Here is a 12,625-nt window from a genome sequence, read left to right on the forward strand (position 1 = left end):
GGGCTGACAAGACCCCACATACGCTTTTTGGTGGACAAAAGCTGCCAACTCAGGCCGAATAACCCTTGCCTGTTGGGTTCAGGTGAGGTCGAATAACCAAACTGGGATTTGGGTCTTGGGCAGGTGGTTCCCGGTTCCCACCGGGCCCAGGAGCTTAAGTTTGTCTCCCAAAGGCTTGGCAGGCCGGGTGCGTTTTAACTGTGGGAGGGTTTCAGCAGCAGCAGGTGGCAAAGCCCCAGCAATCTACTGCCTCTGTCGGAGGATTAAGGACTCTGGAAGGTGCAGGTGTGAGACTGAGGCTGCATGGACGCGTGTGTGCATGCACTTGTCCACACGTGCACGTTTGTGACTGTGTGCATCGGGGCGTGCGCAGGCGTGTGTGCACACGTGCATCTGGGTAAAGCCGAAAAGCATAGAAACATGCCGTTAAACGGGTCTTGCCGCCAGCCCTCAAGACAGCTAAATCAGCCACGGAGGAGCCCAAGACTATCTCTAGAAGGATACAGCCAGGGAGGGAGGGAAAGAGAGGCGGTTTCTGTGGACCCCACCACCCCCCCATTCTGGGGGGCCATTTCTGGGGACTCCCCTCCCACCTCTGTGATGTTGCTTTCTCTGGCACATACAGCCTACTTTAGGTTCTGACTTGACCTCTGGAGACTGTGGTCCCCTGAGTCTGGCCCCGTGTGTAACCCTCACTCACTGAGCCTCAGTATCCCTAGGTGTATAATGGAGTTGGAGCAGGTGGTCTCTGAGTCCCTTCGGAGTCAGGGACCCCAGAGACCTCCTGGAGAGGGGCTTCTCCGGTGAGGGTGCTCAGTCTCCCCGACACTCAGAGCTCAGACCCCCAACTTTAAAGGCAACTGACGGGTCCTGAGCATCTCATATGGTCTGAGCAGAGGTCCCAGCCCGTTGCTAATCCATTTGGAGAATCTGAGGTGCTGAGTGGAGAAGTGAGCTGTCGGGGTCATAGGGACAGGAAGTCAGGGAAGAGCAGGGTTGGAGTGCCCTGCACTCACCCACCACAGTGGCCAGCTCAAACAACCCTGGGCCCAGTACCTGTCCTCCAGTGTCTCCGGTTCCTCCCCGGCTTGGGAATCCGGGCTTGTCCTGAGGTACTGCCTGTCCTTGGCCGCACTGTCATTGTGACGGGGGTCTGTGTTGTGCCCCAGATTCCAGAGGCCTGGGGGTAGAGGAGACGGTTTTTTCCTTCCACCACCTGGCTGTCAGGGTTCCCCAGAAGGCTGAGACCGGGAAGGGAGCTCTGAGCTGAAAGTACATGCCTTCCTTCCAGGCATGACTTCTGGAAGGCTATTTTCCTCATGTTACAGAAGAGGAAACTGAGGTTCACACTGAGAGCAAAAGGGGCACCTTGAAAGAAGCAAAACCCACCCTGCAAAATGCACCTGCTCTGTGAGCAGAAGTGACTTTCGTGTGAAGGAAAAGGTCCTCCTCCCAAAGAAGGCAAACCGGGAAGAGCCCCTCTGGCCCCGCGGCCCTGGGTGGGGGGCTGAGATTTGGAGGGGAGTACACAGGCTGAGTTACCCGGCCAGCGCCTGGGTGCTGCGCGCCGCGCTTCGCGGCTCTTCCTTGGTCATGTTAAGCCACTTGCTGGGGGTCTTATAACCGGTGAGTGGCAAGACCAGGACCCGAACCTAGGCTTCCCAGTTCTAAGTGGCGCCCCCTGGTCGGCGGTGGGCGCCTCACGGTACAGTTCGCAAGCCCGTTCCCACCCACCAACTCCACTGATCCTGTGACATGAGCGCAATCACTCCGACGTCACAGGCCCACCCTCCTCCAGTGCAGGCCCCTGGAGTTAGAGGGTGGCCCCAAGAGGCCACCCCAACCCCTCTTTCCTCTGACTTCCTCCCCCTAGGAAGATGTGTGACCCCGGGATGACGGCCTTCGAACCTGAGGCCCTGGGGAACCTGGTCGAGGGCCTGGACTTCCATCGATTCTATTTTGAAAACCGTGAGCAATCCCTTCTCTCTGGGGTGCCTGTTGTCTGCTCTCGTTCCATGTCCTGCCGGATGGCACAGCAGGGTGACGGGCAGGGCCCCCGGGGCGGCTCAGGAGCCAGCGAAGAGGAAGATCCCGTATGGACAGGGGTTGGTACCATCTTGGTTCCCTCTCATAACCTGGGCCCATCCCACTGCCAGCTGTCCCTCCTGTGGCTGAGGATGGGGACCTGGGACAAGTGTGGCAAGCCCCCCAGCCCTCTCCTGCCCCCGCCCCTGCCCCTGGGAGGGCGTGGGCAGGGCCTTTATTCTCAGTTTACAGAGGAGGGAGCCCTTCCTGCCTGGACATGTACCCGCGTTACAGCCATCTAGATGCCTGGGGCCACCCCCACTGTCCCTCTGGTCACAAGCAGGCCGGTGGGCTGTTATGCCTGTGGGCGGGCTGTCCGGGGAAGAGGAGGGGACCTGAGCTCACACTGCTGTGCCCCTGCCTGTTTGTCTAGGTCTCTGTCCGCATGTCCGTCCTTCCTGGGCCTCTCCTCTGCAGGAGAGACCCTGGCAGCTTTGCAACCAGGGGCTGTCAGCGGGCTGAGGCTGGGCCTGACCTAGGGCGCTTTCTGCCTGTGTCCATGTCTCACCTTGGCCAGGGGTCAGACAGGGACGAACCAAAGCACGTGCAGGTCAGACTCACGTAGCTCAGGACTAGAGGAAGGCCCTGAGAGGTGGCATACCCAGGGCACCCCAAAAGGAAGGCATATACCATTGAGGCTCCGCAAGATGGCTTCCGGTGCCTGTGGGCACCCCTTGAAACAGCACTGGTCGCACAGTGAGAAAGCCGGTCCCTTTCTAAATTCTCTTTCACTACGTCCGGCTTCATCGGGGGAAAGGCTCGGCTGGACGCTAGTTAAACACCTCTCTCGCACTGCCTCATTTACCCCCTCATCCAAGAGAGAACAGTGTCAGGCTCGGATCCCTTGCAGGCAAGAGCATGGAGCCAGGGTGACATAGCTTTATTTCGTGGACACTGGACTTATGATTAAAGTTGTATTCTGTGATACTGGTTGCTCATTATTGATTGTGCTAGAAAGTTTTCTTTTAAAATAAATTTACATAAATTAATAAAGTGTATTGATTCAAGGAAGTATTTTAATAAAGTACAGGTAGACGGCAAAAACAAAGGTGGCGTTTAAGTGACCAAAATAGGGTCTAGTCCCGCTCTACCTCACCCAGAAGGGGAAACTGAGGCTCAGAGAGAGGAAGTGACTCCTCTGCAGGATCCCAGAAAGTCAGTGGCAGAACCCAGTCCTGACTCATTCCGTCCCATCCCTGCCCCGGGTGGCCCCCTCTCATCTGAGTGTTAGCAGTCCCCAGCTGTCCACTCCTCTCTTGCCTGCACCCAATCGGACTGTCCTGATAGGCTAGAGGGACCCAAGAGCACCCCAACAAGCTGACGAGAAGGAAACTGCCTTTTCCCTAAATCAAACTCTGATGCCCCAAGGCTAGCAGTGGAGGTTAAATTTTCATGTGAAGAGAGATGGCTGGACCCCAAGTTTTCCCCATCACCCTGGAGCTCCGTGGCTGGTCACCATGGCCACCTCTCTACAGGTCTGTCTCCTGGAGGTGCTGGTTTTCCAGAGCGAACTCCCCAACCCCCACTGAGCAAAGACCAGACTGAGCTGGCTCTCAAGGCTCAGACATGGCAAAAGGAAACTAAACACACAGGGAAAGCTGCACTAGCTCTTGGCCTGCGTCCAGGCCACGGGCCCCCTCCCGACGCCAGCCCCTTGGACTCCAGATTTGGATGCCGAAGGGCCCATGAGTGCAGGACCTAGAGCAGCTCCCTGCCCTGGGCCAAGTCCCACCATCCTGTCTGTTTTCTCTGCTGGAACAGGCCGTTTCTCCCACGCTCCCTGCAAGGGTGGATGTCTATTCAGAGACACTGCATTAGGGTGGCATTTCTTTACAAATGTCCCCCAGGACCCCAGCCCTCGCCGGCAACAGCAAAGGCCCAGGGCTGGAAGACCCTCGACAATGCTGAGCTCGTTTGTCTCTTCTGAGAGTATTCTTTTTTTAAATAATAACTTTTTATTATATTATGTTAGTCACCATACAGTACATCCCTGGTTTTTGATGTAAAGTTCCATGACTTCTGAGATTGTTCTAGATTGTCCTAATTCAGTCCCATCTGGAGACTGACTTCTTTTAGGTTCTATTGCGTTTCTCTCAGGAAGGGGCCCAGCTTGGGACATGTCGGATTGCTTCTCTGGACCTCAGTTTCCAGATGTTTCATGGATGCGTTGAACTAGACGGTCTTGAGTGCCTCCAGCCCTGGTTGCTGTCGAGGATGCTTACGGAGGCCTCCTTGAATTTTGTAGGAGGGCCACTGGGTGACCTCTGACCTCTGAGGTCACTTGCAAGCCTATAATGCAAAAGCTCTACATTCTCTCGGAGAACCCCAAATTGTAATAATCTGTTAGTCTACGTATGTAAGACTCCATGACTTGGTGTTCTGCAGCCAAAGCCCAGGTACGGTGTGATGATAATATTAGGGCTGCTTTCAGTAGTCCTGGGAAAAAGGACATTTTACACTGTCCAGGAAACCCATGGCTCACAAACCCGGCTGGTCATCCGAATCAGCAGGTGGGGAAGGGGAAGGAGGCTTTTGAATAGTACGGATTTTTGAATTGTCATCTTCAAGAGAGGAGATGGGCAGTGTATATTTTAAACTGGTTCTCTGTGGGATTTGGATCTGTATTTAGGCTACACTAAGAGAACGCATGAGGGTTCCCCTGAAGCCTGGGACCCTGGTGACCCCTGTCCAGCCCCTCCCTGGGTCATTGTCTTTCTGTGCTTTTGTTTTCTATTTTGCTGAAAAAATGGAGAGTTCCTAGAACCAAAATAATTAATAATAATAACTAATAATAATAACAGTGGCTCATATTTTGCATAGAGAAAGCTGGCTTCAGGTACTTTTCTCAGTTTTGTCATGGTTACAAGAGTTATGCATTTCTGCCTGACTCTGGAAAGCTCCATGACCTCACCCCATGACCACCAATTCCATCCTTACGATTCCAAGATCCTAGGAGTCTACAATATTACTCAGGCTTCCATAATTCCGTATGTTGGGAGTAGGGGCAGCAAGTCGGGGGTCCACTGGCCGGACCTAGACTGCAGATATGCTTCATGGGCTTGCACAGGGTTCTACGTGTGAATTAGAGGCCAATAATAAACATGAGGCATTTTCACGTAAAAATCCAGATTTCTAGAGTCTCCTGAAACATCAGGTGTGGCTATGTGGGTTCCACTTACAGCTGACCCTTGAACAACACGGGTTAAAACTGTGCAGGTCCCCTTATACACACATTTTCCCCAATAAATACAGCACAGCCCTGTCAGTGTACTTTCTCTTCCTTGTGATTTTCTTAATAACATTTTCTCTCCTCTAGCTTACCTTATTGTAAGAATATAGCACATAATACAAGTAACATACAAAATATGGGTTAATTGACTGTTGATGTTATCGGTGAGGCTTCCAGTCAACAGAACGTTATTAGCAGTTAAGTTTTGGGGAAGTCAGAAGTTATATGTGGACTTTCAAGTGTGCGGGGGTGGGGGGGGCTAACTCCCCCCCCCCCATGGTTCAGGGGTCAGCTACTCAGAGAGCAGCCACCAGGGAAGCTGTGGACAGGGTGCCCTCTGTAGGTGGGACAGGGTGAGCTCTTCACCACAGTCTCCACCACTCCCTATCACTCACTCCCTGACCCAGAGGCAAAGGGTCCGCTGCCAATTTAGCATCTTATACTCCGCTCATCGCCCTTGTTTATGTACTTGGTTGGCCTCTGTAGGAAACTGGGTTTGAGACTCTGGTCTAAGTTCATCTGATTCTACAGTCATAGCCCTATAGCTCTGTGTGTCTGAGAGACTGATTCTAAAATCCCATTCCCCTGTGTTTAAAGAATTGGCATGTCTGAAATCCATTGTCTCTCAGCTAGGATCTGCTCTAGCCGTCTAGAAGTTCTGCCTTGACTCCTAGCTGAGCCCTGTCACAGAGACCCTCCTGTGGCAATGAGGCCAGCAGGGGTGCCTCTGCTGAGAGGGTCGCTGGGAGATGGGGAAGCGAAGGAAGGGACGCAGGAGGCCCCCAGTTGCATCTCCTCTGCCCCCTCCCGTCCCACCTCCAGTGTGGTCTCGGAACAGCAAGCCCGTGCACACCACCATCCTGAACCCCCATATCCACCTGATGGGCGACGAGTCGGCCTGCATCGCCTATATCCGCATCACGCAGTACCTGGATGCGGGCGGCATCCCCCGCACGGCCCAGTCGGAGGAGACCCGCGTCTGGCACCGCCGGGATGGCAAATGGCAGATCGTCCACTTCCACAGATCTGGGGCGCCCTCCGTCCTGCCCCAGTAAGAGCCCCTTCTTCCTGCCCTCTGTCATCTGGGACGGTCTAAAGGAATGGGGTGGCGTCAGTCTGGAGGGGGCCATGCTGGGGAACTTGGCTGCTCGAAGGCCATGGGGTGGGGGCTGGAGGACCACAGGGAGCAGACCAGACCTGCAGGTTCCCTGGGGGGTGGGGGAAGCTAGGTGGGACCTGAGGAAAACAGGACACCCTCAGAAGCAACCACATCACCCACCGCACATACCGTTTCTTACAGTTGAAGGACCAGGCTGGGGGCCCTGTACCGCAGAGATTTACTCTTCGTTCATGGAATGTGGCTGCTGGTTCTCCCACTTGGATTTTGCTGGAACTCCCCCAATCACATCACCCCACTACCACCATCATCACCATCACCGTCACACCTGCATCAAGAAAACCTGCCTGCTCACAAAAGCTATCACGACTTCTGAGCAAATGGCACATCTCCCTGCCACCACCTGTCACTCTCGCTCTGCGTCCCCTGCCAGGGCGGGGTTTCCTGAGGCCTGGGTGCCCTGGGTGCCCTGGCTGCTGGCTCTGAGGACTCCCCCTCCTGGCTATCGTCTTGGCCTGGTCTTGCCTTGGCTGTAGGCCAGAATGCCCAGCTGTGTGTCCCCCAGGGGCCGAGGAGAGCGAGGCACGGAATCAGGAGGAATGTGGCACCCGCCCCCCATCTCCCTGTCTCTCCCTTCCAGGGTCCCTCCAGCCCCATGAGCCAGCCTCCCCTGTGGGAGAGGGTGAGAGAGGAGCAGATGCCAGGAGCCCCCACTTCACACTGCCTCCCCAGCTCTTCTCCCATCCTGCCCCATCCTCCTGTCCGTGCGGACCCTTCCCCCTCGGTGCGTGGAGCGCGATCCCCCACTCTTTCCTTCCGCCTTCAGCTGATGTTTACCTCCCACAGTAACGCCCATTCCACCCTTCCATCCGTCCTGGAGAATTCCAGCTTCATCACATCGGAGGGAGAGAATCTGATTGCTTTTTGGGGGCAAAGAAGGCAACGTTTAGGTACCACTTCTCCTTGGACCGCATGCCCTTTTATAGCCAGACTTCTGTGTGTTTCGTAAATGGGTTTTGCGTTCCTGGATATTTATGTAATAACTAAACCTCTCAAATTATTGTGAGGAGGGTCGGGTCGGGTTGGGAAGGGAGGTGGGAAGAGGGGTGAGGGGTAGGTTTTTTCTGTTCTAGGTCTTCTTTTTTTTTCCTTTTTTTGTTTTTTGTTTTTTTGTTTTTTAATGTCATCTCTGAGATGCACTCTGTCACCTGTGGTTATCTGGGGCCGAGATGGACTCAGCCCTGGGTGGGGGAAGAGCCTCGCTGACATTTTGGTCCCAAGGTTCCTTTCAGGACTGTAGAAACACCAGATGTTAGTGCTGAAAGACAGCAAATCAGGGCAGAGAGAGTGGGGGAGGTTGTCAGGACAGAAATATCTTTTTTTTTTTTTTTTTTTTTTGCTTGCCTCCCGAACTGAGGTTCCTACTAGGACGCTTCCCAGCTTCCCAGGATTTCATCCCACCACATCTGTGTGTGCTCCCCCAGCCCCCCCTAGTCTTTGGGGGTTCACGAGCATGTGTCTTCATTGCCTCTCCCCTCCATCAACTGCTGTTCCAAGCAGAGCACTGGTATTTCTCCTCTTCACGCCTCATCCTGCAGCCGTGGGTTCGAATCTCTTTCTTTTCCTTCTNNNTCCCTCTTCCCTGGGACTGACTCTGGCGTGGAATGCCTTGGCTCATCACTAGATCTACTGTCTGCACTGTTTTCTTTGCATGACTTTATATGCAGTAAGTATGTTCAAAAAAAAAAAAAAGAAAAGAAGAAAAACACTCAGCAAAACCAATCTACATGTTTTGGACAAAAAAAAAAAAATAGAGGTTGTATTCTCAGTGTCCGACTCGGAATTATGTTGCCGCCTCTCTGTGCTTTTTGGCCTCTGTGTGGCCGTGTTGCCAGCATGAGATACTGTCCCCTCTGGAGGATTTTAGGGGAGGAAGAGCCGCATCCCCAGGGATTTGGAGGAGGTTCTGGTTCCCCGGAACCTCTGGGGAGCCCTGGGTGTTGGCTGGAGGACTGGTGGGGATGTTCGATCCAGGACTTTCTGAGTTTTCCCTGATCATGAGAGGTCTGCTGGGCCCTTTTCTCAACAGCTGCTGTCCTGGGGACAGGCGAGGCAGGCTGGGCTGGGGCTGCAGGCCAGGAAAGAGGCTGCCTGGGCTTCCTGCTCTCCAAATTGGTTGATCGCTGGCCTCTATCCTTGGCAGACACCCTGCTGCCGAGGCCCAGGGGGCAGGCACTTGGCCCGCCCCAGTCCAGAGGGCTTCCCAGTAAGGCCCAGTGATCCCAGAGTCCCAGCGGCAAAACCGCCTGCCTCCCTCGTGAGCTGCCGGCTCGCACAGCAACCCCTAAGCCCCAGGTGAGGGTGCGGCCTTCACAGGGGATGCTGCATTACCAAGACCAAGTCTGGTCCCTTTCTCAGCCTCAGTTTCCCCATCAGTTAAAGGGTTAAATATTCCCGCCCAGTCTATGTTGCAGGGCTGATGGGGGATCCAACAGGACGGTGAAGTGAAGCCCAATATACCTGTGAGAACTGACAGGGTTAGTCACTGGCTGGACTCCTGCTTCGTTCTGGGACTGGCCAGCCCCCCTCCATGCCCCCACCTGCCCCTCATTCCCCTCTTTGGTGCCTGTCAACTGCTTATCAGCAGTGGACTGCGGGGAAAGAGCCATGCTTTGGGGGTTAGTAGGATTCCATTCCCAGTCCTGACCAGACTTGCTGTGTGACCTCGGGCAAGTCCTTTCCCTGCTCTGGCCCTGGGTTTCTCCACCAGGCGGAACTGAGCTGAAGGACCCCAATGTCCTGATTCTTATTTGCTGACATGCTTCATGCCTCCTATCCACTGTGTCCCATTCCAAGTGCCAGAGAAATGGAGGCAGGGCCCCACCCCGGGAGGAAACGGCCCCCACGAGGAAGGCCACTCCTGTGGGTGGGTAGTCAGCCAGTGTGGAGCACAGGCGTGACCCCGAAGCAGCACGCAGGGGAGGCTGGCCGACAAGCGGCCCGGAGCCCACCCCTACCAGACAGTGAGACTCTGTTCCTCTAGAACATTCTGTAGATGCAAAAAAAATCCAGACCTAAGACCAGACCTGGGCTCCAGCATGCAAACACCTCTGTAGGAAAGCATTCCCCCAGGACCGTGCGCACCGTGGCGCTGGTCCTGGCCTCCTGTCTTCCAAGGGGAGACCCTTTGGGGGATGTGTTTGTCAGACTCCCCGTGCTGGTTTCTCTGTTACTATTTGTTTGGGGATTTGTTTCAGTTCTTTTCTTTTCTTTCTTTCTTTTTCTTTCTTCTTCTTCTTTTTTTTTTTTTTTTTAAATATGTGGCTGTGAACTTGAATGACCACTGCTCAAAACTTCTGCTATTGGGTGGGAGGGGGGAAGAAGGGGTGTCTGTTTTACTGGTGTTTTCAGTGCAATAAATAGCTACCAACTTCTGCGCACTTGCTGCTGTCTCGTCTTGGTCAAGCACCGGCGCTGGGTGTGTTTTGTTTCTTTGTTTCCTGTTCCAGATCTCGCCATTTGCAAAATAAAAGCCAAGGTCTCCATTCTGATTGGGCCAACTTGGTCTCATGCTCAAGGCTGAGCCAATTACAGTGGGATTATGTCTGCATCCTGGGCCCCAGCCTTAGAGCGGGTTGAGGCCAGTTTTCTCTCAGGCATATGAGGGGCCCTTATCCAAAGCAAGGGTGGGGGGGTGGACATGGGTTGCCACAAACAGCCAGCAACAAAGTCTCCTTCAGGGGCCCGGGGCAACGTTCATCTCCCTAGGCCTTGGTTTTCCTGTAAAATGAGAATTTGTTCCAGAAGTCCCTCCACACCTATTCTCTTCCCCTAGCCCAGCCTCACAGACAAGCCACCAGGCCTAAGGACTCCTGGAGACTGGTTCAGAGAAAGGGGTAAGGGGAGAAAGCCCTCAGTACCCACACATTATCTATGGACTGGGCCGGGGGCCTTGGGGCCAGAGAGAAGGATGCCTCCTCCATTGAGGAGGCAGGGAGGCCCCTGCCGCAGTAGAGGCCAGTTTGGTTCTCTGCGTCTAGGCTGTCCAGGCGGAGCCAACATGGTGATGCAGAGGCTTTGGCCCTCGGGCCACGACAGGGTGACCACCTGTCCTGGTTTGCTGACACAGGATTTTCAGTGCTAAACCTGGACGGTTCCAGACAAACCAGGTGAGCTGGTCACTCAGCCATGCTGCCGCCTGTTACCTGAATTCCACAGGGGGGATGTGCCTGGTGGAGCCTACAGTCCCCTCTAGACCGTGCTCGGGGTGTCTAGGACTCCAGAGTTCCTGCACCAGCCACTTCCAGAGTCCATCCTCACTGTTGGTGTGCAGAGGGGCCACGAGGTGTGTGCCCCTTGCACACACACGAGGACCTTCACAGTGAAAGCAGAGGCCAAGGCTGTGAAGGGCCATGAGCACGGGCCTCAGGGCTCGTGCTGCCATTGCAGATACTCGCCAGCAGGTGGCAGCACAGGAACAGGTCACAGGCAGCACCCAGGCCCTGAGCCTGGAGCTCCCAGTCTACTTCCAAGACCTACCCTTTAACTCTCAGAAAGTACCAACTCCACCCAAAACACTACTATCACCTGCCAGGAGCACGACCCTTCAAAGTTCACAGAGGGCTTTCACAATACCTCTCGTGTCAGAACAGCCCTATCCTGAAGAGGAAGACGGTGAGATCTAGAGGCAGAGAGGCTTCCAGCCAGACGGAACCAGGGCCTTGGGGTCCCAATCCGTGTTTTCCTGTCTCTGAACGGCCAGCAAACTGTGACTGGGGTCTTAGGAATCTCCTCTCTTTGACCCTCTGTCCCTTCCAGCGACCGCCCGCAGTCCCTACCTCCCCACTGCCCATTTACTACGAAACCCACTGGCTCCCTCCTTCTCTTGCTCAGTGCACAGCAATGCCCCCTCAGCCTTCAGGACACAGCTCCCCTTGGGGAAGCCTTCCTCACACTCTCCCAGCACATGCTGAGTTAGGGCCCTGGGTGGGCTGACCCAAGCCCTGTACCCACCTCACCAGAGCACTCTGGGCTGAAGGCACATAAGCAGGAGTCTGCAAAACCGAGCGCTCCTTGAAGGCGGAACAGCATCTCTCCCTGCTCCCCACGTGTGCAGGGGCTAGCAGCGTGCTGGCACGGAGTAGGATGAGGGCTGCAGGGATGAAGGAGGATGGAGAGTGCAGGGGTTGAGCCACTGGGCAATAACAGCGGCTGACTTTTGCTGCACACCACGGACCTGGCACGCCCTACTCTCTGGCGCGTGCTCACACGGTCCTCAGGTTGCCCCTCCACCAGCCACTGCTTTTCTCTTCCTTTCTTTCTATGAGCAAAGACGTTGTAGAGCAGAGGGAGGGAACCTGACCGGGATGGCCCAGGGTGTGAGGGAGGGGGGTGGGTTTTGGAATTTCAGCCCCTCTAAACACCTGCCGGGGCCTGCTGCAGCCAACTGGGCTCTGAATAGGGCCCAGTGATGAGCTGGACCTGTCTTCTGTCCCCAGAGAGTGAGAGCCATGCGGTGAACCAGAGTGCAGGGTGGGCTGGGGCGGGGGCTGGACCTGGAGGTGCGAAGTGTATTGGAGCCAGAGGAGAGCAGGAGAAGCATGGCAGGAACTGGGGGTGCTGGGGAGACTTTGTGCCCATGCTCAACAGAGTGAAACGGGGGGGGGGGTGGAGGCAAAGCAAAGGCTGAGAGCCCAGAACAGTGGCTCAGGTAGGGGTGGGGAGAGACGAGGCTAGGGAGGAGGCTGTGGGAGGCCAGAGTGTCAGAGGGTGTCCCAAATCTCCTTTGTGGTGGATGTGCTTTTCCGGGGTACAGGCGGGTCCCCAGCAATGGAAATGGCCCTCCGGACTGGGCCACAGTAAATCTTTTAGGAAGGTGCTGAGAGTGTTTGCGCAGGGCAGGGTGGGGCAGGTCCAGTCCTGTGGGAATGGCCCCTGCTCCTTGTCCTTCTTCCTGGGACGGGCTCCACCCTCCCTTCTCCATCTGGACCTACCAAGTTCTCAGAAGCCACTTCCCTCTGGGCATCCTGGCCCCACCATCCTTTCCTGAGCTTTGGGCCACAGCTAGGAGATGGATGGAGCTATCTAGAAGGAGACTACCCTTTCACCCAAGAAAAAGGGGAGAATGATATCAGTCTCTCCCAGTGTGACCTTGAGTGAGTTACTTTCCCTCTCTGGACCTCAGATTTCTCGTT

The 12,625-nt window shown here is 55.1% G+C and overlaps 1 protein-coding gene across 1 annotated transcript in view; it reads left to right on the top strand.

The window, feature by feature from the left end:
• CAMK2A (calcium/calmodulin dependent protein kinase II alpha) overlaps positions 1 to 7,227 on the top strand; it is a 59,383-nt gene extending 52,156 nt beyond the window's left edge. The window contains exons 17-19 of the mRNA XM_008692512.2: positions 1,874 to 1,968; positions 6,137 to 6,365; positions 6,615 to 7,227. Of these exons, the coding sequence (XP_008690734.2) occupies positions 1,874 to 1,968; positions 6,137 to 6,365; positions 6,615 to 6,618 (328 nt within the window). The 3' untranslated portion in view covers positions 6,619 to 7,227. The remainder of the gene's footprint in view (positions 1 to 1,873; positions 1,969 to 6,136; positions 6,366 to 6,614) is intronic.
• Positions 7,228 to 12,625: the final 5,398 nt, after the last annotated feature.

The sequence above is a fragment of the Ursus maritimus genome, unplaced genomic scaffold (genome assembly GCF_017311325.1).
Source record: "Ursus maritimus isolate PB19 unplaced genomic scaffold, ASM1731132v1 scaffold_15, whole genome shotgun sequence".
NCBI classification, from domain to species: Eukaryota; Metazoa; Chordata; class Mammalia; order Carnivora; family Ursidae; genus Ursus; species Ursus maritimus.